Source organism: Thunnus thynnus, chromosome 19 (assembly GCF_963924715.1).
Source record: "Thunnus thynnus chromosome 19, fThuThy2.1, whole genome shotgun sequence".
Classification (NCBI taxonomy): Eukaryota; Metazoa; Chordata; class Actinopteri; order Scombriformes; family Scombridae; genus Thunnus; species Thunnus thynnus.
Window position 1 is genome coordinate 10,800,911 of NC_089535.1, and position 25,302 is coordinate 10,826,212.

At 41.3% G+C, this 25,302-nt stretch overlaps 1 protein-coding gene across 2 annotated transcripts in view; it reads left to right on the forward strand.

Annotated features, from left to right (window-relative positions):
* The first annotated feature begins 11,015 nt into the window (after positions 1-11,015).
* The window catches only part of LOC137171069 (mucin-2), a 35,232-nt gene continuing 20,945 nt past the window's right edge, over positions 11,016-25,302 (forward strand). For both annotated transcript variants that reach the window (XM_067574808.1, XM_067574809.1), the window contains exons 1-2: positions 11,016-11,595; positions 18,738-22,594. In XM_067574808.1, coding sequence (XP_067430909.1) covers positions 19,611-22,594 — 2,984 coding nt within the window. In that variant the 5' untranslated portion in view covers positions 11,016-11,595; positions 18,738-19,610. The remainder of the gene's footprint in view (positions 11,596-18,737; positions 22,595-25,302) is intronic.

Sequence of the window (25,302 nt, forward strand, 5' to 3'; positions counted from 1 at the left end):
ACTACTACTATTGTGCGTTTAAATAACATATCGAAAACATCTGCTAAGGAGTTTTTCTTTTAAAGATGACATATTTAAGGCATTTTCACTTTATTAGACATTCATAGTGGAGAGAGACAGGAAGGATGGGACATAGAGATATGCAGCAAAGTGTCTGGGTCGGAATCGAAACTCAGCTGCTGTGGCTGGTACTCATCCTAATGGAATACATGGAATGTGCACTAACCAGTGAAGCACTGGGGTGCAGCTAAGGATTTTAATGTTGACCAGCACATGCTTGTTTCTGACAGCAGGCAGCAATATTTGACAACTTAGTTTGAGCTCAGTCAAACTGTCTTTAATGTGAGGCATATAGGGAACAAGCCCGAATAAGCAACTACACTAAACATGCCCAAAAAAAACGCAACCCACGACTACCAATATTTGTAAGTGACTTTTCAGAAAAACAAGCCCAAAGTCGCTTATAATAAGTTGACTTGGTAACTGTGATTTGGTGAGGAGCACATTTAATTTCCTGTAAATTCTTTACGATAAAAGTCTCCTGTTATTTAGTCTTTCAAAATCTTTTAATATGATGCGGTAAAGTAGGAAATGTTGGGTTTTCATCAGCAGTAACTTGACACAACTCTGTTGCGGCTGCCCTTCGGCAGGACTTCCACAAAGCTGACTAGTCAGAACAGAGTGGGCTCATTGGACCTTAAAGAGACAAGAGGTAAGACTGCCTGTTAAGAGACAGAGGCTGAACTCAGGGGCTGCATAAAGGGCCAGTGTAAATAAGGAGTTTTTTTAATGAGCATAATAGGTCCCCTTTAAATGTCGATTAACAGATTTTTCATGTGGAAGTAGGAATTCCGGTCTGATGGCAGCACAGCAGGTACAATTCACAAAACATTAATATTTCATTGTCTTTATATGGATATTCACTGCAAATTTAACATAAAATCAGCTTTTTTGTGTGTTTTGAGACCTCATTATAGACCAAATTGTTTGTCAAGGTTGACAGTAACTATGTTTACATGCACAAAATATTCCGGTTTTTGCCCTTTTTCCGAGAAAAGGCATTATTCCTACTAAGCTGTTTACATGGCTAATGAAAATGAATATTTCACTAATATTCCTATTTACATGCAGGTGGTTTTCAGGGTTTCCCTCTGCTCCAGTGGGAAAGGGAATCACAAGATCTCTGCAGGCAGTGAGGTAAACCAATGAGGTGAAAAACATGCGTGAGCCTGATATTTATAATTTATATTGATGTGACTTATATTATAAATTTATAGTTACAGGCACATCCTGTACCTAGGTTATCCCATGATGTTTACTGCACTGCTGAGTGTTTTTGGTGCATTACACCGAGTCATCATCATCATCATCATCAACCAATCCCCTCTGTCCCCATCGTGAAGAAGGCATGCTCTGTTTTTCCAGCCCGCCCTGAACAGCTCTACACTCTACACTCATTCCTCTCGTCTGTTTGCCTTCCTGCTCCAGCATATGTCATTTTGCCTGCACAGGGGTAAACAGGCAAGAGGGCCGTATGTTGCAAACTGCAGTAAAAACCCCAATTGAAATGCATATTCTGAATGCACTGTATACATGTCCGAAGAATGCTCCTAAAACCCAAATAATATCGGTATATCCCACGTCTTAATCAGAAAATGCTACATTTGGAATAACGCCTAATTCGGAATATCCAAACAAAATATACTGTTTACATGACCTGTATCAAATTCGGAATGTTGTCATTGTTGGAATAATAGTGGAATATTAGTGTGCATGTGCCAATTCCATGGAAATCTGTTGTCAAGATATCTCTCTCTGTACAAGAATGGGAGAAAAAAACACCAGATATCTTCTGTTTTCTGCAGAAGCCTGTAACACACATGTTCTACTGTAAGTGTTGGGTGCAAAGTTTCCGCTGCCGTGAGAACGATGGATTGACAGGAAAACTGCGCTGTAGTAGATTTGGAGTCACACGTGTATTTTATGTTATATCTCGACACACATCACATGTGCATTGTAAGCTACAATATAAACCTGTACTTTTTGGCTCAACTAATTCATAGCAAAATTAAATATTGTTTTGCTTGGTTATAGGAGATTAAGGATGGCTTGCTTGAGGCTGGGAACAAGCGCTTCAAATTCCTTTCTAAATTCCCCATTTATATAACAGTTACTCTGCTGTAGAGCAGTACACGTCATTTATTTGTTAGATTCATGGATGGATTATGAGACAATGGGCCCCTGGGCACATGCATGTATAAGGTCCCTCTCATGGAGCTTTGCTTTGCAGGAAAAATTAAATAAAAATATAACAAAAGTGATTGGACTTGACATAGAAAGATACCCAATATTATTGTTAAATAAACTTCATATAAAAGCTTTGGCATAGTGGCACCCTGATTACCTGCAATATAAATGTGTCTATGAGTATGCAATGACAACATTTTTACCCATTTCCTTATGTAATGTTTGTGTGTTGCATCGACAATTTATGCTGTAGAAGTCCCCAGGGCTTCAAGATGTGGGAGGATTGTGGTGATTTTTGTGTTGCCTTTTGATGGTGTTTGCTTCTCTAACTCTGCATAGTAGCACTTTGTAAACTAGTTTGATCATGAAAGGAATTTTCATGCTGAGATTTTTGCTGAGAGATGGATGAGAAGATTGACAGCACTTCATGTCTGTCCATTTTGAGCTGCAACAATTATTTGACTGACAGAAACTTTAATCACCAACCATTTTGAAAATCGATTAAATGTTTTGAGTCATTTTTAAGAAAAAATGCATAAATTCTCTGGTTCCAGCTTTTTAAATGTGAGTATTTTCCATCTTCTTGAGTCTTCTATGAAGGTTAACTGAATGTCGTTGGATTGTGGACTATTGCTCAGGACAAAATATGACATTTTAGATTGCATAATGGGCATTTGGAAACACTGATCGACATTTTTCACCATTCTCTGACATTTTAAAGACCAAATGACTAATTGAGAAAATAGTCGACAGATTAATTGTTGATGAAAATAATCGTTAGTTGCAGCCCTTTGTCCATTAAATATGAAACTAAAGCCAGCAGCCAATTAGCTTAGCTCCATGCAGTTTCATATTTACCATACAGACATCTAACTCTAATGCGAATGAACATATTTCCCAAAATGTATTGCTTTATAATAATAATAATAATGAAGTTTACAAAGTGCTTTGACAGACAAGCCTATAGCAGGATACTCAGAAGGCAATATAATAACAGAAAACCAAACAGTAAGGCCAAACAAAAGCAAGACAAAATTAAGTTAAAATTAAAACAAGAAGACAAAAGATACAGAAATATAGCAGAAGTATGATGAAAGATAAAGACAGTAAATTGTTTTTATGACTCCGTATGTTTTTAATGACTGGTTGAAATGAAGAAGAGGACTTTATATAAGTCCTCTAGGCTTCTTTCCTCTCTTGCACAATTAATATAACTTTTTTTTTTTTACTGTGTAATATTTTATTGTAACCTTTGTGTAAATAAATAAACTGAACTAAACTAAAAGAGATAAAAGACAATAAAAACATTAAAAGATATAAATATAAATCAATACAAATAAAAAGGATAAAAGCAATAAAAAAGACAACATCACATAAAAGCAAGTCTAAAAAAAATGGGTTTTAAGAAGTGATTGAAAAGAAGTAATTGATTCTGTGAGCCTTATCTCCTCAGGCAGGTCGTTCCCAGGTCGTTCTGGCCCTGATGGCAAAAGCACGGTCACCTTTAGATTTAGCCTTGACTTTGACCCCAGCTGAGGCTGCACACTGGCTCATATGGAGTCAACATATCTGTTATGTAGCTTGGGGCCAGACTCAGACTTGCTTTAAAAGTGATCAGTAAAATCTTAAAATCAATTCTAAATCAAATAGGGAGCCAAAGGACAGAAGCAAGGATCGATGGGATGTGATGTCTTCTGTTCAAACCAGTAAGAAGCAGAGCTGCTTTATTCTGAACTAGTTGGAGGCGAGAGAGTGACTTTTGGTTTATACCAGAGAGGAGGGAGTTATAGTAGTCAAGTCTAGAGAAAATAAGTGTGTGAATCACTTTTTCCAGGTCAGAGTGTGAGAGCATTGGTTTAATTTTGGAGATTGTTCTTATTTAAAGGAATCAGGACTGGACAATTTTTTGATCTGTGGTTCAAAGCTTAAATCTGGACCAAATTGTATTCCCAAATTTCTGGCAGCAGGCTTTATATAAGCAGACAATTGGGACAAAGCCAACTCTCAACGAGACAGCTAGGGTTTGGGGGACTGAACAATATGATTTCTGATTGTGAGTAACTGAGTTGAAGAAATTTTTTTTGCCATCCAACAGTTGACATCACTGAGACAATCTATCTAACAGCAGCTAGGCTTTTTGAGTCACCAGGTCTCAGGGGAAGGTATCTGTGTCGTCTACGCAGCAATGAAAAGAGACACTGTGACCTTGGATGATTTGGCCGAGTGGAAGCATGTAGAAAGAAAATAAAATTGGACCTAAAATTGAGGGTAATTTGTTGCCTTATATCCTTCACTCTCATTTTTTTAAAGATTTAAAAATGTCTCACATAGCTCTCGTGTGGCGTTGGTAAAATGACAGGGGGAGGGGTTGATGACCGAGTCTATTACCTTGAATAAAATTAAATAAATAAAGAAGGATGCTTTTGCTTTTTTCTTTCCAGATCTCATAAAATACATGTAAACCCATTTCCCCCCCATTTTTGTTCCCTCCTCCTACTGTCTCTCTTTAATTCCTGGGTGGATTCGTTTAGTCCGGGCTGCGGTGTTCTGTTTGACTTTTGTAGGGGGTGACAGAGTCCAGGACAATCTGACAGGGGTGATTAAAAAGGGAGACCAGCTCCTCTATGTTAGAATGTGGATCAAGGAAGTTAAAGAAGCAGCAGTAAAAAGCTCAGAAAACTTGCTAGCAGATATAGAGTTAAAAACCTGGCAGCGGACAGATGTATTATGATTAATATGTAGTTGGGATAAAACCGAACTGGTTCTTGTATTGCCTGAATGAGGTTAAAATATTCCAAAGTATCCATAAAATCAGTGACTAAAGTCTTAGAGGGGCAGCAGACATGTATGTTACAGTCACTTAAAATAAGAATTTTGATATAAAATAAGATAATAACTCAGCAAGATCTTGAATAAAAACATTGTTTGGCCTGTAGATTATTAAAATTATCACTGGATCTTTAGAATTTACATTTCATTTTACATTACATTTTAACACTAAAATGTTCAAATGATGCAAAACTACTATGTAAAATGGGAGAGCAAATCGTTTGCTTATAAGAATTTACACAGATCATAGAACATGTTTTTTTTTTTTTTATTCATCAAACTACATATACATATTCAAAAATTGTTTAGCAGCTCAGGGTCACTTTGGCCTCAAAGTTTCTACACTCAATGCATTTTCATTTTTCCACCTGACATCATGCATTTTGTTTCCACAGCTGAGCATTTTGTCACTTGTAGCTAATAACACCTGCAGTGCATTTGACAGTCACAGATATGAGTTATTTTTATGATATCAACCCAGTTACTATTGTAAAATTAGTTTCATACTGTTATTAGAGTGGATTTCAGGTTAAGGTTATTGCCAAAACCTAGAAAAATATCAAAAAGCACTCGTATTACACTTTATTGAGCTGCATAAGCTGGAGAATACGCTTTGATGTGTGCCTTAAAAACATCAAATGAAATGGATTCCAGTGGAGGGAAGGCAGATTGGGATGTTCATGGTTGCCGCATCATTTTATCAGCATCACATACCTGGAAAACATATGAGAACACAGTGCTATTTTTAAGCAAATTTTAATGAATTAGATCAAGAATGTGTTTCAAATTGTTCTATTTGTATCCGTAACGAAAGAGCCCTGTAGCCAGTGATTCATCTATTTCTGTGACATTTTTTCCTTTAAGACGCTTTGGCATCAGTGACATCAGCGGCGCACAGACTCAGTGCTGGATTTCATTCATGTCGCCAAGAGCAAACTGAAATGACAGAAGAGGAGGCACACTACTCTCAAAAACAGTGTTAATCATCATGCGTTTAGCCATTTACACTCATACTTATTAATAATTAACAATTCAGGGAACACAAAATCAATCATTTAGGGTCAAATGAGTAAACAACATTTATGGGAAATAGATTTTTTTTTTCTTTCATGAATCATTTGAAAAGTATTGTAATGCAACCTTGCCCGACACTTTAAGAACAACATCACCACCTGGTGGAGAGAGCTTCTAAAAAGCACCATGTCCTGAAACAATTTTATTTACCTACATCAAAATTAAACTGTCATATGTTATTCAGCTCAATGCTGATTGAACTACAACTGGTTTTGAATCTCACTGTTTTTTTTAAATCAGTTTCTTAAGTCTTATTTGATTGTAGACAAAAAGACCAAGCATTAAGAATGATGTAATGTATTGTTAGTGCCTTCTGGTACGTAGCAAAAGCCAGAAACCTCTTTACTTTCACAGTCTATCTTCTTACCCATTTATTATGTTGCCATGTAGCATTTCTCTCCTGACCTCCAGCCTTGTTTCTAGACAAGAGGACAGACACAGAAAGTCATTATTTGGCCCAGAAACAAAGCAGAAAAAGTTCCCTCATCCATCAAAGGAACTTAAGATCTTTGACAATGTCCTGGGCTCGGCTCGGATCAAAGACCGAGATGCCAGCTGTGCTCAGGTCCAGCAAATGACTGCCCACCATGTTCATCCATCATGCTTGAAACTGAGATAGCAAAATATTAAAATGTTTTCAGGTAATGGCCACAGTTAGATCTCACCATTAGGCACGTCCCCTATCCTACAACCTTGTATTGGGCTATGATTGATGACTTGATCAGAGTGTACATTAAAGGATCTGCTTAAAATTCGCTTTTTTTGTAGCCAGGCAGCCACGGAGGCAGATTAATGAGGGCCAGTGAAACGAGTAGTGTTTTTTTTTTTTCTTTTGGTGGCTCTGTAGGCACTGTGAAACCACGATCTGATTAGCTATATATGCAGGCAGCCTTTGGATTAATTTGATAAATAATAATTACAGTTCCTGGGCTCACCCCGAGAGGATGGTAACTGACTCAAAACACAAAGCCAAAGAAAGAGAGAGGGAGTCATATAGAGAGAAAAAACGATTTAAAACAGCAGTGATACTTTTACTATGACTTTTTCCTGGGATAAAAATATGTTTATGTGAGTATATTCTACGCTCTGAAGATCCAAGTACACTGATATCAATACAATTATATTACAGAGATAATGGCAGTGCTATCAGCATATTGTCACTGTCCCGTAAAAAATAATGTATCTCGACAACACCAAGTTTTCTCTCGCCCAACGAAACAGTTCTGTTTTCAGCTTTGTGACAAGACAATTTATCTGTTTTTTGTTTTTTTTGTTATCTTACAGTCCCCCCTCTACTCAGAAATGTATTTTGCTTACTGTTGTTACAGTTGAATGTTTGAGCTTCACTGTGCAGAATGATGGATGTGCAGAGTTTGACACCAGGAGGCTGTTTTCACATTCATCTCCTGAAAGGGGGAAAGTTTCTCTGTGCTCATTGAAAATCTGAGTTTAAAGGCATGTACGTACAAGCAATATTTGTGACGTCACAGCTAGTTTGGAGCCATTCCAAGTGTGTAATGTGGAAACTTGAAACCTTCAGTGCACAAACACTGAGAATTGACTTCACAGTGAAGTAGGAGACATCTTGTGTCCAGCAGTTAAACTTTTGAAATGAAAAATATTTGCATATTCATAGCTTCTGGAACTTTTAATGAGGGAGAAGAAGATGTTATTTTAAGGATTTTAACAAGATAATTTAGCTTTTCTTTCTGGAAAAAACATATTAGACACAAATTACTATTCAAAGTAGAGTATTTTATACTGTACACATTTTAAAACATATCTGGAGGGGATCTTTAAGAAATAGGAATATTTCCTCAGTCCATTAAGAAACTCAATTTTTCAGTTTATCTCAAAAGTTAAAAATCACCAAATATGGAGATACGCGGTTTTCACTGGACAGCCACAATATGCAGTAGGCTATATGCAATATACATCTGTAAAAAAATAGGATATTTCCATAAAACTAATATTATTTTTAAAGGGTCATTAAGTATTGTTTGCATTGTTTTTCTGTTTAAATGCAACCACATCAACAGTCTACTGTGGCCTATTAGCTTTCTTATTTCTGTTTTTCATTCTGTTTCATTTCACAGAGTGCAGACAACTACTGCATCTGTGCCTGTTGGTCTCTAAAACTATAAAGAACTGCTTTTTTAGCTCTCCCATGATGCCTCTTTTGTAATCACCATTGGGACAGTTGAGATGGCATCGTCAAAATATCAAGGACAACAAACTAAACACCACCTATAAACACTGCCAACAAAAGCTCTTTGTCATCTTTAAGCTCAAGGTCCTCTCTGCAGCCGATAGACTGCTCCTCCTGTTAGGGAGCCTCATAGAGTCTGTCCTCCTTTCATTATCCTCCATCTGCTGCTTCACCACGCTGACAATGTCCGACAGTCACAAACATATACTGATCCCAGCATCACTGGTCTTTCAGCTCTCACAGACGTCAAAGTCGCTGCAGTCTTCCAAAGCAAAGCTCTTGTGGCACATAATCCTGAATACCCCTTCAACCTATGCGTCACTCTGGTTCAGTCCAGCTGCAGGTGCAGATCCTGGGGCTTGTTCCTGACTTATCGGAATAACTGATTTTTAGTCAGTGTTTTAGATTTAACAGGGTTCCTGGTTTTACTCAGCAAAGATATCCAGATATCTCAGTAATCCTGCTTCTTGTGACAGGCTAATGGATCTGCAATCAATCAATCAATCAATCAGTTATACAGTATATGAATTTTATAGGATATGTTATTTTAATCTATTCTTAAGGTACCTTGTAGCCATGCTAGCAGCATGAGTCAATGGATGGCAATGTTGCTTGGTCAGTCTTCCAATTTGGTCCAGACTGAAATATATCAACAACTATCGGATTCGATGCCATAAAATTTGAAAAAGACATTTACATTTCCTAGACAACGTATCTTATTGACTTTGGTGATCCCCTGACTTATTCTTGTGACTTTGTGCCACCATGAGATTCGATACAGACATTCATGTTCCCCTCTGGATTAATTGTAATAACTTTGTTGATCCCTTAACTTTTCCCCCAGTCAAAAATTTAATTTGTCTAATATTTTGATTAATGACCAAATACCTGGAAAACGGATAGACCTAACATTCCCTTCAGCCTCAGCTGTACTCTGTATTTAGTACTAATTTGCATAATGTTAGCACGCTAACACACTAAATTTAAATGGTTAACATACCTGCTAAACATCAGCATTGTGTCATTGTGAATGCTGAATGTTTCCAAGGTCAAGCATGAACTGTCATTCTCAGAGATGATTACAAATGAAGAGTGAAGGGTCCCATTAAACTCTCTTAATATTTATTTTGATCACTCTGTACTGTGAAAGGACCAAAAAATCCTGCACACTGTCGATCACTTGTACTTTATTAACAACGTTTTGGTCCTCATACCTGCATCACGAAATGTTAATTTCACATCGTTAATATGTTGAGATATGTTAAGATTTTCTGGAGTGCAAGAATTTTGTGTGTTACTTGATCACTGTGTACTATTTACCACCATAAATATAGAATGCACTATGATAGATACAGTGGCACAATAAATTATATTTAAAATATATGTGTACGTTAAAGTGGTGCATGTACTGTATGGAGTATTTTCAATAGCTGAAAGTCTTGACTCCATATTCATACTGTATTTGTTCTCATGTTCTCCATACATGACCATAATATCCCATTATGTATCAGTGTTGCATGTCCATCCAGCTCCTATGACTGTAAATTCTGTGGGAGTAATTGTGCTCTTTCCATGAAATTGTATTTCAAATTAATTCAAATGATGATTCCCAGAAACGGGGTCTGTGTATAAAAGTAGAAAATCTGAGAGATATTAAGACAAGATCCACGGGAATGTTAATATAAGTCTGATAGTGAGAGAGGAGATAGGACAAGATAAGTGATCAGAGCTGATAAAATGGGTTGAGATGTCTCAGCCCTAAAGGCATTTAGGTGTACACTTTATCTCTCTATCTCCGCTCTATAGAGTGGTTTCCACTAAAGCAGCCTCAGGTGACAACAGCCAGTGCAGTGATGATGGGGTCGATATGCAGCAATAAGAAAAAAAAAGAAAAAAAAGAAGAAATCAATTTGTTCTGGTCATCAAGCCTGGATAAAAACATCATGTTCCCCAAGTTGAGAACTTCACAGAGACGACAACCTGAGCATATCTGAATAAGAATATATTTTAAAAAGACATGATTAATTTAATATGGATTGGTGTTTTCTCGTTTAATTTGCATGCACACATGCAAACACTTACGCATGTTAATTTAGAGAGAGGCCTGAAAACACTGGAGCGCTTTAACCTTCGATGACTGTGGATCTGCCTCTGCTTCAGAGGGCCATTGTCCATGTGTCTCTATTATCCTGCTGGTCACGGTTCCCCGGCTCTGCCCCCGCTCATATGGGAGATATCTGTAGAATAATTCTACCTGTCTGTTCCTATCTCCTTCTCCCTCCTTCTCTCCCCCACTTCTTCCCCCCTCCCTCTCTCTATGTATGACCTTTCTGCATTCCTCTCCAGCTGACCTTGCTGTCCTGTCAGCTCTCTCCTTTTCTCCACCTCACACTAGTAGCCACTCTCATACCCCCCCTCCACCCCCCAAACCACCTCGTGCCCCTCATTTCCACCCCCTACTGACTGCTTCTTCCTTCCCTGTCCCTCGGTTCCACCCCCTGGATCACTTTGCTCCCCTCTCTCCTCCTCTTGCTGTCTCTCTCCTTGCTCTCTGCAGCTGTACATACTCTGCTTTTTAATTAGAAGGACTCACTAGCTCCACCTCCCTCTGCCTTTTACTCTCCATCCCACACTCCTCCCCCCTCCTCTCCCTCCCTTTGCTTACAAGGATAGAAGGGCTTGCATGGCGACACCGAGAGGAGGTCATGATGGAGAGACGCAGAGAGAAAGGGGGAGAGAGGAAAAAGGAGCGACACTGGGAGAACTGAGAGGAGCATCTGAGAGGATAACTGCCTGTTTGCTCACCCTTGTCTTCTTGCTCCCCCTCCTGTCCATTCACTTTCACTCACAGCACAAACGCTCAGACAGCTAGGTAGGCACAGCGGAGCTCAGAGCTCTGAGGGATGGATAAAAAGGTTCCCACGTGAAAGGCATGAATCTACGGCAGAAGAGGAGGGTGAGATAGAAGAAGACATAACCAGAGAGAGACAGGAGAAAGAGGTGAGGAGGAGAGGAAAGAGTGAGACAGAGGAGCAGATGGACTCTACACAGAGGGAAGGAAACGGTGTGAAGCTCACCGAGCAGCAGTGACAGAGAGGTGGGAAATAAAAGCAAACATGAACGCCAGAGGGATGGAAGAATGGGAAGAGGAGACGTGAAGGAATAGCAGAGAAGAGGAGCGAGCGTTTGTGGGAGAAAGAGACAACACAGAGGGGAAACAGGAAGAGAGAGATGTGGTATGTGTGACTCAGTTCTGTGTCCTGATGGAAGATAGTACAGCAATCTCCCCATCAGCCTTCTCTCAGCATCACCATAGAGATAACGAAGTGAGAAAGATCAGAGCTGAGGACAGATTTAAAAGCATCATACATGTATCTGTTTGTATTTTGTGCAGTGGACATTGGAACATTACTTGCTGTTTTGTTTTGGCTCTTTTTGCATCCAGCAGAATTGTGCAATGGCAAGAAAAGCAGAGTGTGTCCCTGCATGCGTGCACACACGTGCATGCATACATTTTGTTTATATGTTTAGCAAGTGTGTGTGTGTGCGTGTGTGTATATGTGTGTGTGCACATATTTATTCTGACAAAGGGGGTGTGTTCATGTGATCACAGTGTGCCTGTGTTTGTTTGTGTGTGAAATCAAGTGAAATGGGATTGTACGTGTGTGTGTGTGTATGCGTGTGTGTGTATGTGTGTGTGTGTGTTTGGATACTGGGATTTGCTTTACTGCAGGTGTGGGAGTTATTTTCCGAGATTGTGCAGCTTTATGAGAAGCTTTAAAGAGTGAGGAGCTTAGATTGGTCTGTCAGTGATGTAGCTTTGCAGATTCCAGCAGCGTGCTTTCATTGCATATTTGTCATGAGCAGGACTGTGTGTATGTGTGTTGTGTGTATGTGTGTGCGTGTGTGTGTTGGGGGGGGTGTACGCAGAAAGTTTAAGGAGGAGGAGGAGGCACAGAGTGAGGGAATTCCATTTGTATGGATCTGTGTGTGTGTGTGCGTGTATGCAAGGTCCAACGCATGCTGTTCTGGCTTCATGAGTATTTAATTTAGCAGTTTCAGTAACGTGCCAAACTGTTCATGCATTTCAATAATATTACTGTGATTTAAAATTATGAGAATACATTTGGGATGTTCATGTTTCTCAATTAACTCATCTCATAGTAATCTTGTCAATGACATGCATACAAATGTAATTGCCCATGCACTCTCATATGCATGCATGCACACCGTCACATACACATGCGTGCACACACAGGTGCACACACACACACGCGCACACTTTTATCTTATCTCATCAGCATGACTTTTAAAGAGTCAGCTATCTCCATCTCTTAGCTTCCTCATTTTAATCTACCACTTAATCCTTTTCTCACATTGCTTATAAATCAGTCCTCAGTCTCCGCCACTTACATCTCTCTCTTTACCCAACAGAAGTTAATATGCTTTTCTCTTATTCTTATTCACTTTCATTTTCTTTCTCTGCGCTCTGAGAATGTGTCTGTTCGCTGGCCAGGTGTTTTCGTTAGACTGACAGCGACTTGGCTTTATAGGTAACACACTATGATGTACTCTTGGTACATTAGTTTGGACAGGGACATTGCAGCATGGCAGCCCAGCAGAGAGTAACCCCCAGGGAGCGGACTGCGCTGTATATACCTACATGTAGCGTGTTGCCGTGCACTGGACATGTCAGTCATGCCCACCTGTTCTGCTTTGTTGCTGATAATTCACACAGAGACCTTTGGAACATTTAGACTCTCTGAATCCCTTGGCCGAGTGAGGGAGAGAGACACAAAGGCTTGAGAATAAAGGGACTAACCAACCAGAGAACAAGACAATTAGGCTGCCGAATGAGTGCAAGAAAGAAAACAATGTTTACTCTGGATTTCTTTCACAGATACCCAAACATTCTCACATTTGCTCACAGTTGGTTAAGTATGCTTATCACAATCCATTGGCCTACATATAGGGATTTCATATTAGGCAGAGGATTTAGAGGGCAGATGGAACAAATCATTTCCAGCACTCACACTCTAAAAGTTAGAAGTAAACCGGCCATCCTTCAAGGAAACTGGAACAAACAGGGTGGCTGCACTGTCCTCTTTATTAATGAGCTGGCCAGTGACTTTGTAAGCGAACATTTGCGTATGACTGTGCAAGTGAGTATAATCTTGAAATAGTTGTATCCTGTGCTGTTACATGAATAAAGTGTTATATCGACAATACTGACAAATTTAGCAGTTTTGGGATTATAAAGGTCTGATGCTATAGAGCAGTCCTGCGATACCGATCATCAAAGTTTTCACATCCCGGCTGACAAAGTTAAGATCAGACATTTCATTTTTTGTGTTAATTCTGAAGATGTTTTTAGTGTAACACAGATCCCAGATTTCCAGTCAAAGTGAAGCGTAAGGGGGTGAACAGAAAATCAAAGACTCATCTGTACAACTGTAAATCAAAATAAACCAGCATGGAGTGTGCAAACCTTTAATGAAGATATGAACCTCTTTAGTCTGGTTGTAGACCTCCGAATGGCCATCCACATCTCTAATTTTTTCAGTAATCCAAATGGATATATAAACAAATTGAGGCATTCGAGCTGAGAAGGAAATTTTTCAGCCCCAACAACCTCCAGGGCTGAAAAATGAAGCTAAAAAACTGCAGTTCCTTGAATAGCCATTTGAGACTGACTCCACAAGGAAGTCAATTCCCATAGACCCCCATGTTAAAATGCCCAACTTTACAGCAGATACGTTTTTTCCCCATTCATGACAACTATATGTGGGGTCAATTTTTTTTATAACTTACCTGTTTAAATTTTATTAAGGCTTAAAGTTTGCATAATTAAGAACGTGGACACTTTAAGTGACAGATGGCTGGCCCCTAGGTTGCTTGTTTCAGCAACCAGGCTTCATTCGGCCCGCCTCAGCTCCTCCCCAGCTCCACACTCTTGTCCAAATGTGGTCACTTCTCATCACTTCTGGCTCTAAAAAACCAAGATGGCTACAATCAAAATGCCAAACCCGAGGCTTTAATCCAATAGGTGATGTCATAGTGGCTACGTCCAGTATTTTTATCCAGTCTATGCTAAAAACTTGCAGTAACTGATTTTTTGCCCACTTGGGAGCAGCGGAAACAAGCTGTAAACATAACACTGTCATATTATCATGTCAATATGGTGAACTTGTTAGCAAACAGTTGCCTATTTAGACGTACAGCAGATGCAGAGCAACATTATCAGTCATTTGGAGTTGTGTTTCTGGCAACTTGATGAATGTAAGTCCAATATTCACTTCCTCTACCAATTCCTGAGGGAAATATTTGGCTTCTTAGCTGCTCCACTGTGTTCATCAGTTAGCTGCTACTATAATATCTTTTCTATTGTTGGTGACTAGAGCTGCAAAATTCAAATAGGCATGTATTTCTGTAGGAACTCAAAGAATATAAAGAACGCTAACAGCTAATGGTGACTCTTAGACTGTTCCTTGTCCTCACAGAACAAGAAATACATTAAACACTTGGCAACAACAGACTATCATGTGATTATCACCACGTATAGGCAGTAAAAAAACATGACAAACTTTTGATTTCAAGCTCTCTTTTTGTGGACGTGGGTGCTTTTTCAAAACTTATGCTCCAGCCGGTGCCTGGTGAAATATGGCTTGCTGTGATGGCTGAATGTAACTGGCCAAATTGGATGCCAGTACACAGTCATAAACAAACAAACCAGCATTTACATCTTGCAGCTATTACACAGGCGTCTGACAGGAATAACAATGGTGGTGTTCACTGTGTCGCCTCGGATATATAATTTAATTTGTGTTTGTTTGTGTAATTTAATTTGTTGTTAAGCATGATCAGGCTTAAGATTTCATCAGTCAGAGGCAACTACACTGGAGGAACACTGTTTCCTGCTCCTGGTATCAATGAAGGATTTTTTTTCATAGATTCTCAAGGGCAGATCCCAGACCAGAGAAGAAGATGCCTTTACTTGCGTGCTGTGCTCTCCTTTACATATGTCTAATAACATTTTGTTAAAGCTGCACAGTCCTAGATTGTTGTTGACTTCTGCTTCAGCATTTCTTATGTATGCATGCGGATCTGTTTAGATACAAATCTGTGCCTGTTTCTTTGTGCCTGCTATGTCCTTTATGGGCTTACATTACAATTTTTTTTAATGTGCTTGCTGGCTTTTATTGTTTCAAATAAAACAAAACACCCCCCTCTAAGACACTGCTGTACTGTGCTACACACAAAATCCTAATCTACAAGCAACTCTCACTGAGTTGCTCTCTAATGTGAGATCTCTTCGAACAACAGTACAAACAGCACAAAGGCTCATGCACTTTGCATCTGTTCTGTGAGCTGACTGTGTCGTAAATTCGTCTGACAGAGCACAGGTATAACTCTTACCCTTCCTTGTGCTCACAGGGCCAATAACTGATCATATAGCTTTTCTTAGTTCCTCTCCAGTTCCCCCTTAAATGCCCTGACACACTGATGCTCCTGATTTACCACTTCACTGAACCCTAACCATGACATTTCCTCTGCTGCCAGGGGTTGTTCCCTCCTGCTTTGCTCCCTGTCCCCCTACCTCTGCCTGTCTGTCTCCCTCCGCCTCTTCTCCCTCCTACTTATTCAGATTCCTACTCCTCTCAGTTTGCTATGTGTCTCATAGCATCTCTAAATATAACCAAGCATGTCTACCTCCTCTCCTTCCTCTTCCTCTCTCTGCCTCCTCTTCATCTCGGTCCTGTCTGACAAATTTAAGCGTGCCTAGACAATCTGATCTGACATGCTTTTACATAACAATTCAATCCACAGCACCTTACACCTCCTCAGCACAGTGAGACCCAAAGGTGTCTTATTGGCATGGATGCAATTTCTAACATCCCTGAAAGGCTCAGAATATTATTAGATCTGCGCAACCAGAATCTTGGCCTCTTGTATTTTAAATGCATCAGATATGTTTCTTAGAGTCAGCACAGCTTTGCACAGGGAGATCAGATGTGACCTTAGAATTATCATCACACGCCGCCATAAAACCACACACGCAGGAAAGAAGATAGAGGCCTATATTCACAGTAAGCTTTCTCAGAGAGGTAGGGTGCTAGCAAGGAGGCTGTAGTAAATCTTAAATAATAACTGCAAAGAGTTATGACCCTTGCTGGCATTATGCCGTTGCACACCTTCTTCCTCCTGCCTGGTGATTTATCTCTTGTCTGCCAATAAAGCTCAACATGAAAATGTCACATGTGGGAAAGGGCTGGCCTCAGCCACAGGAGTGAGCCCATGCAGCATTAAGAGGGTCTGGATTCATTAAACTGTCAACGTAAATTGTGATCCGAGGGTAGTTTGCAGACTGAGAGGGAGGAACTGTAGTGAGGAGGTGTATGTGGGACAAAAGGAGGCAGCGGGAGAGATTGCAGCGGAGCAAGTAGTGGCGAAAGAAGGAAGAAAGATGCGAGTGACAGGGGTGAAAAGAGAAAAGGAGAGGGCCCAGATGGAAGAAAGATAGAAAGAAGGTAGGATCAGGATGACACCCTGTAGCGTGAATAAGGGTAATGGCTCTGCGACTGGTGGATGAAACTCAGAGGAAAATCTGTCAGGGTGAAGGTTGAAAGTAGAGTGCTTTTTACAAGAAATGGGTAGGAAGACTGACGACCGGAGTGAAATGGGATATTACAGTAATGAATAGGAGGAGTGGAAACCAGATTTTTTCTGGGGAGAATTAAGATAGGAAATCACCATCAAGGACAAATGGACAGTGTATATCAAAGCAGGTTAACATCCCTAAGCTTTGGAATAGTCTTCCAACAAGCTTAAGGTCCTTGGATAATGTAGACTGTTTTAAAAAGGAGCTAAAAACCCATTTGTTCAGACAGACATTTGGGTAGTATGTGCTATTTTATCTTAATTTGTCTATTTTATCTTCTCTCCTTGTATATTTTATCTGGTGTCTTTGTTTTTTGTTTATTCTGATTTTATTTTATTTTATTTTATTTTATTTTATTTTATTTTATTTTATTTCTTTGACTGTGAAGCACTTTGTAACTAGTGTTTGTGAAAGGTGCTATATAAATAAACTTTGCTTGCTTGCTTGCTTACTGTATGCTATACATATACCTTTGCTTTTGTTTTTTAGCCTCTGTAGTGCAGGATTCAGTCTTCCATGCCTGAGCAAATGTGTAGCTATCATTACCCAGAGTGATTTGGTCATTCCGTCTGAATCATAGTTAAGCAGCTCATCTGTATACACTGCAGCGATAAGAAAGTCAAATGAGCAGGAATCCTGTCGTTTGTTTCAGAAAACATTAATATATCTGAGTGTATATGGTTGATATTTTCCCTCAAGGCTCTGTCTGCTGTGACTTTAGTCATAATTAATCCTAATAACCATGTTTTTAGAGGGGTTGTGACAAAGCTCCTCCTCTTCAGAGCTAGAGAAAGAAAGAGAGAAAACAGTGGACGTAAATAAAAGTGGCAGCCCCTCGGGTATCTCTCTCCCTAAATAACCTGGGAGCTGTGAAGGAGTCACTAATTACCCCTCCCACAGACGAGAGGGAAACAGAGTAACGGCCAGTCACACTCGCACACAGAATTAGCCCAGGCCTGTCAGTGTCAGAGGCTATCAGAGGGAGATAACAAGGCACAGATCCATAGAAGTGTAAGTCGAACGACAGCATTACGCCTGACTGCCAGTGGCGCAGACAGGAAATGGAAGTGATATATATATATACGTATCAAGGCAATAGATCGTCAAAAACAGACCACAGAATCAGAGTGACGAGAACATACTACTAACTACAGCATGGCGGACAGACTGTCACACAGTGACCAGATGAATCAGAAAGGATGTCACCATGGCAGATCATCAAAGACTGATAACAGGGCCACAGACTGTTAAACATGGCGGAAAAGAAAAATCTGTAAGACACACGCATGTGAGGAATATGATAACAGTCACACTGTGTGCTCATGAGCAGGAGTAAAATTGAACACCACCAGTACTACTGTTGCTGTTGCTATAAGTATCCCCTTCAGCCAGTGTGAATGGGCCTTAATTACAATCTCGATTTTCACTTGTTTTGGGTGGATATTCCGCTATCGCTGATGATATACCCAGCGTTTTTCCTACACTCTGCTTTTCTTCTGCCACCTCCATCCTTTCATTACTTTTTCTGAACTGATGTCTTCTTTCTCCATTCTGTGTTGACCCTGCTCTCATGCATTTTTAAAATAGTTGCCTATCTTATATCTTCCTCATTATCCCGGAGAACAAGCACATTGTGTTTCAATGCAAATGCAATAGTATGGAAACAATTACAATCTCTTACACCTCTTCTTCCTGTCTTTGTCTTTCTGCTCTGTTTAGGAGCTCATGCTGTCTTCAACCATGAGAGAATGAGTCACCGAGAGAAGAGCTGAGAAAAGAAAGAAAGATTGAAAGAGAGCGATAAAAGGAAGGGAGTGAGAGTCAAAAAAAAGTTGAGATAGGCTATTATGGGGAAGCATGCAGGCCCAGTCCATACTTTGGCCATCCAATCCCCTGAGGGCCCAGGGGACAAAGCAGGTGGAGAAGGAGTGGCCACCAAATAGACAAGCCAATGTGATGGAAACATGGATGGATGGGTGGATGGACAGGCTGCAAGCCCTTCCTCCCTGCTTACTTGCCGGTAACCTCTACGGCTCCATCAAGAGTTAATTTCTCTGGAAAGTTACAGAAAAATGGGAATAAGGAGCAAAAGTGCACAACTTCAGAAAACACAGAACAGTTTGGACACTTCTCACATGCTCATTTTAAAGAATATTTGATGCTGCATATATTTATTTTTGTACGAGTATAAGAGTAGAGACCCATAAGGTTCTTTGGGTTGGCATTTATCACAGTGATCTATACTTAATTTTTACTTGCTGTGCTTAATATTACTACACCTTGAACTGTGAATATGGTAATCCATCTCTTCCTGAGGACAATCTTAGTTGCAAAGGAAGTCCTTGGTGTATACATCTGAGATAACCTGCGCAGCTGCACACAATCCAATAAAGAGACGACTATATCCCCAGTGTGTTCTGTGATGAAACTGGGACTCAGTCAATCCATTGTACAGATCTCTCACTGTTATAATGAATATACAGTAAAAGGGAGATCACTTTCTTTGTTGACGCACTAACACAACTAGGCCTTCACAACATCAAACTGCCTGCAGAACCTGTGGATGTTGGGGGAGCGAGAGAGAGAAGAGAAATGGTGAGCAAAGAGCCCAGCCACTTGCTCACAGGCCAAACCAACGGCAAGAGCACCTTGGCGGACAAGCTGCCTGGGACAATGACTGTGCGCTCTGTGCTGCTCAACCGAGACTCCCCAGATATCGAGAGCCGCCTCAAGCGACGCCGCAACCGCACCCACCAGGTTCGCTTTAAAGACCTGGAGGATGGCAGCAGCAGCAGTGGCAACAGTGGAACCGGAGAAAACAATAGCCATCAGAGGCCTGCCACAAATTGTGACAGCCCACATCCTCTTCGCAAACACAGCAGCAGGTCACCCCAGCCATGGACTGACAGGGATGGGCCACGGACTGAGGGTCTACCTGGTCAAACCTCTGTGGTTGGGGCTGTGCGTGGGGACATGGCAAGTACTATAGAGGTGGTGGCTGCTTTCTTAGCCAGAGCCCCTCCTCATCCATTGACTCCAGGTCCTACACGTCGATGCTGGGCACCACCACAGACTAACTCCCTAACCTTGCCAATGACACGTAAGCCCAGTACCAGCACCAGCACAGCCATCCAGACCTCCCCATGCCTGAAAAAACCCCAGTCCCTCTCTTCCTCCCACAAACGTAGCCACAGCCTTGGGGACTCTGTTGGCGTGGATGGGGATGATGAACATGACTCTCAAGATGAGTACCTTACGCACAACCATGTGTTGCTGCCTGGGACCAAGGATCAGAATGGTCCTCCAGGACCTGCAGATCGAACTGTGGTGGAAAGGAGGTCTAAAGCCTCCAGGACAGACATTAAGTCAGCTGTTGCTGTGGTAAAAAACTCAAGGCACAGCTGTCCTCCTTCAGTCCTTCACAACACTGAGCCATGTCACTGTTCCTCTGTACCCTGCCGAGATGGCCCCAAGCGCCAGGGAAGCAGCACTCCCTCAGCGGTCAGGAGGAGAAAGCGGCTGAATAGGACAACAAGTGATCCTGGAAAGGAAGTGCACTACTGCACCACTCCCACTCAGACTGAAAGCCCCAGTCCATCCCCGCCTCCCGCAAACACCAAACTCTGTACCACTCAAGTTCAAACTGAGAGCCCCTGCCCACCTCTAAATTCAAAGTATTGCACCGCCCAAAGTCAAACTGAGAGTAGAAATCAATCTCCACCTTTGAGTGACAAAAAATGCACAACCCAAATTGAAAATGCCACCTCTCATCCAACCCTACCTCCAAATGTTGAACAGTGCACCACTCAAATACAAACAGACTCTCCCTGTCAATCTCCTCCAAATCCTCAATCTTGCACTAGCCAGACAGAAACTTACAGACCCTGTGCTTCCCCATCACTGACAGTATCACCCAATTCAATGCAAATTCAATCTGAGAGTCTAGTATCCCCAACTGTGATTCAAGACCCTTCCGCCACCCAAACAACTACTGTGCCTTACTGTACCTCTCCCCCACCTACAAGTGCACCAACACAGACCCCTGAACACTGCGCTAAACCACCTTGCTCCTCTCCAACCAAGCCAGCTTGTACCACCCCACCTCCGCCCATAGCATTGTCCATTCCTTGCTCTACTTCTGCACCTACTGTTATCCAACACCCTATTCCCTATTATACTGTTGTGTCGCCACCAACAACCCCCAGCACAGCTGTTGTCTGCTCCAGTCCTTCCTCAACTGCACCGCCATGCCCCACCCAAAAGTGCACCTCCCCTATCTCAAACATAGTATCATCCACTCCTCTTACTTGTTCCACCCCTACCCCAACTGTAACCCTCAATGTGACTCCTCTTGAGCCCACCAGACATCCAACCACTGCCCCAAACATAACACATCAACCACCACACAATGCATCAAACGCTACACCTCCTACAAATCTAACACCCTGTACGTTTGTAACTCAAACCGCCCTGTCTTGCACCTCCATATCATATTACACCACCACACATCCAGTTGGTCCACATGCTCCTCATCACACTTCTGGTTCACCTTCTTATGCCACTCTGATACAAACTGTATCTCATTGTAACATCCCATGTCAAGCTCTGCAAAATACCTCTTCTGCCAACACAGGCATACCACCCTACTCTTCCCCAGTCCCAAAACTAAAATCTTGCACTTCTCCACTTCCGCTTGTGAAAACATATGTGTCCACTCTTCCAAATGCACAACCTTGTGCAACTCCAACTAAAGCTGTTCCTCTGTACTCATCTACATTTCGTGCCGCACCACCATACACACCCCCCTCTCAGGCCCCCTACAACACTCAGGATAAGAGGGGCATTCGACTTCCACCTCCTCCCCCACCACCTCCACCCTATACACCACGCAAAAAGGGAAGTGATCCACCAGGTCTTGCAATCCGAACACCCATGCTCAGGGCAGACAGCAAGGCCAACGAGAAAGATAAAAACAGGGAGAAGGAAAAAAAGGAAGCTATAAAATGTACAGACTCACCCAAGCTCTGTGAGAGAGCCAGCTCTCTGAAGCACAGAGCTCAAACCCCCCCAGTTGCTGTGATGAAGGGAGAGAAGCAGTCCTCCTCCTCCTCCTCCTCCTCTCCTGCCAAGGCCTGTTTTAAACCCAGCTGTCTCAGCTCAGCCCAGGCTCAGCTTGGGGCACTACACAAAATGCTCTGCTCAGGAGCCAACGCCAGGCCCAACACCCCCAACAGCCAACACCCTCTCCCTCCAAGCCAGCAGGGTTGCTCTGGAGCCAGAGGCTGCTCTGCTTCTGGGGAGCGGCCTACAGCTGGACCCCTGACTGCTACCCAGGCTGACACACTAAGACAAGTCCAGGAAATTCTAGGAGGGTTGGTGTCTGGTGCAAGGTGTAAATTGGACCCGGCTAGGGTGACAGAGAAGCTCCTGAGTCCCAATGGACCCCTGCATGATATTCGTAGCCTGCAGAACCAGCTCCATAGCCTGGAGGGTGTCCTGGAGACCAGCCAGAACACCATTAAGGTCCTGCTGGATGTCATTCAAGACCTTGAGAAGAAGGAAGCTGAGCGAGACGGGTGAGGCAATATTTACAGTTATTTCGGTGGTTTACATTATAAGAGTGAAAAGGTAATGCCTGCACACTGACTCCAAGCTACAAACCTATTTAATCAACAATGTTCTGAGCTCTATTAGACCTTTGTGAGATCATAATGTTTACATTACAGCATGCTTACCTCATTATTATAAGATTAACAACAGCCACATGCTGACATTAGTTTCTCTAAAGGTTTTTCACACTTGCATTTAATTAGCTCTGGGTTAGCCCTAATCTCTAAGCCTTTAGAAAGGCTAATTTAACTTTGTTTCAATAGTTTGTTTCAGATGTTCAGAAAGACAAATAAAAAACAAGAAAAAAACCTCAGCAGGGTTCTGATGCACAAGGCTCCAGCAAAAAAAACGCAGTGTCATTTGGCAAAAAAGTTTAACGTGGCTCAACTTTTGCTGCAATGCAATGCAGTGTTGGCCAATCAAATACATGCAAGCACTATTCCCTATAGATTACTTTGCAATGTGAACAACAAAAGATAAATGACTGCCACCATGATAACTTTCCAGTTAGTTAAAAAAGTTAACAGTTAAAGAGTCCTGTCTCATACTATTATACACTGCTGTGCAGTGTTTTGGTGTCTGGTAAGCCTTCAAACTCAAAATGGACTTCCTGGTTCGTATTTCATTGTCTCACCTCTACCTGAAACAACACACCCCACCAAAGTAGCATGTTGTGTTGTTTTAATGCAGGGCTGTTTTCCAGGATTGACACTGACTATTTTGTTTACGGTGTTCAGGGCTCACTGCACACAATTTAGACATGCATCTGTAACAATTTGATTGGAGAATGAAAGTGCCATCTTCACTGATTTGATGTGAGAACTGTTCTAACCTCAGTTCACACAAAAATGATCTTAACCATGTGTTTTGGGGGCTAAAGGCAGGGATAACCCTGCTCTGGAGTGGGGCTAAAAATGAGGCTTCTCTCTCGCATTGTGCTAGCCCAAGTGTTAACTTGGGTTAGAGTATTCCTGGGTCAACTTTTATGTCTTAAATGTTCAAAATTTACTCCAGGTCAATTTTAGGGTTCCCCATCATACAGTAGATGACACAGAATCACCTTATTTGTTCTTTACACCACATGTCCAAGGTGCTGTTCAAAGGTAGTATTAACAGAAGTGTGAAATGTTGCATAGCCCAGGGTCGAATCAAGGGTTTGAAAAAGGGGTTTGTCTGGGTTTAAATGTACTGTGAAAGCCCTTGGCCAAACGAGGAGCTATCCCACATTTGAAGTTGTAAATGTGAAATGACTGGAAGCCTCAGGCTGAGCTGTAAACCCAGGGCTAACGGGGGCTCTCCGCCCAGGGCCAAGTGTAGTGTGAAGAGCCATCTGGTAATCTGAAGCCAACTTTTACATTCTGTCTTCTGTTATTAAATTGAAAAAGCTGCTTAGATAGATAGATAGATAGATAGATAGATAGATAGATAGATAGACAAAGAACAAAGGAAATGAAAGAAGAAAGAGCAGTGGGACTGTGTAAATAATGAGTTGCTGTTATTTTTGAGACCTGCAAAGTAAATGTCAGCATGTTGCCTAAATACCTGCTGTTTTATTCCAAGACAGTTAATTTCTCAAGTAAGAATCTGCTCTCCACACAAAAACAAATGATGGGCAGGCATCATATTGTGAATATAGTTTTGCATTAAAAGATTGTCTCTTCGCTCCAGGAATGGAGCCGAAAAGTGGGTTGTTGTGGGCATATTATTCTCCTCCAAAAAGGGAATATCCACAACCCAGCGGTAACAACCTCCCTGCATCATGTGCTATGAATATTACAGATAGATGGTTGTTGTGCCTAAGCTTTGCTGTGATGCAGTTCCTCTATTTATAGCCAATCCCAGCATTGTAAGCATTGTAAATACTTTGGCAACAAAGCTGTGTGGACAGAACACAATGTAAATTTGGTAAGAATGAGAAGGCAAGAAACCGAAAACAGCAGGGTGAGCAACAGAAAAAAACAAAAACCAGATTAAAAGCGATACAGAAGGCAGGGTAGTTATTTTTATGAAGTCTCATGTCAGTCATGCAAGTCTCAACTCTTGATATGCTAAAGAATTCATGTCATGTCAGACCACAGGGCGCCTTTTGGGAGACTGGTTGCACCTATTTTGCAGCAGCTCTTTCTTCATGCATGTATGCAGCAGGCGGGGATAGATAAAAATCTGCATTTGGCTATCATCGTGTTGGTGGTTTCATATGCTCCATGCCTCTTAGTGTAAACCCTTTACCATTCTCATCAAGTCTTTAATTAATCTGCTTCCTTCATTGTAAGCTGCTTAGTAATTTCTCCCGCCTTATCAAACCAAAATAGTACATGATGAGGAAAACTCTAGGATAGGAGACGATGGATGTGTGTCTATGAATCCATGGAGAGGCTTGACTGATATCTGAGCAGCGTAATCCAAATCACACCGTTAACACTAATGCCAATAGTATACTTTGCAAATGTTTGAACATGTGACAGCACGGCCATCTGTCTCATGAAGTGACATATCTTGCGTGTTCCAGTATAAGAATTCAGTGATGGAGCTAAGTCTAATGCATGCAGACTTGACTTTTACCTCATAAGCATTATTTTATGCCTGGAGTGATATAGTGACTCATGGTTTACGTAACAGCCTGAGCCAGTTGAAAGGGGTATCGTTCATTAAAAAATGATCAGGGGTGATTTCA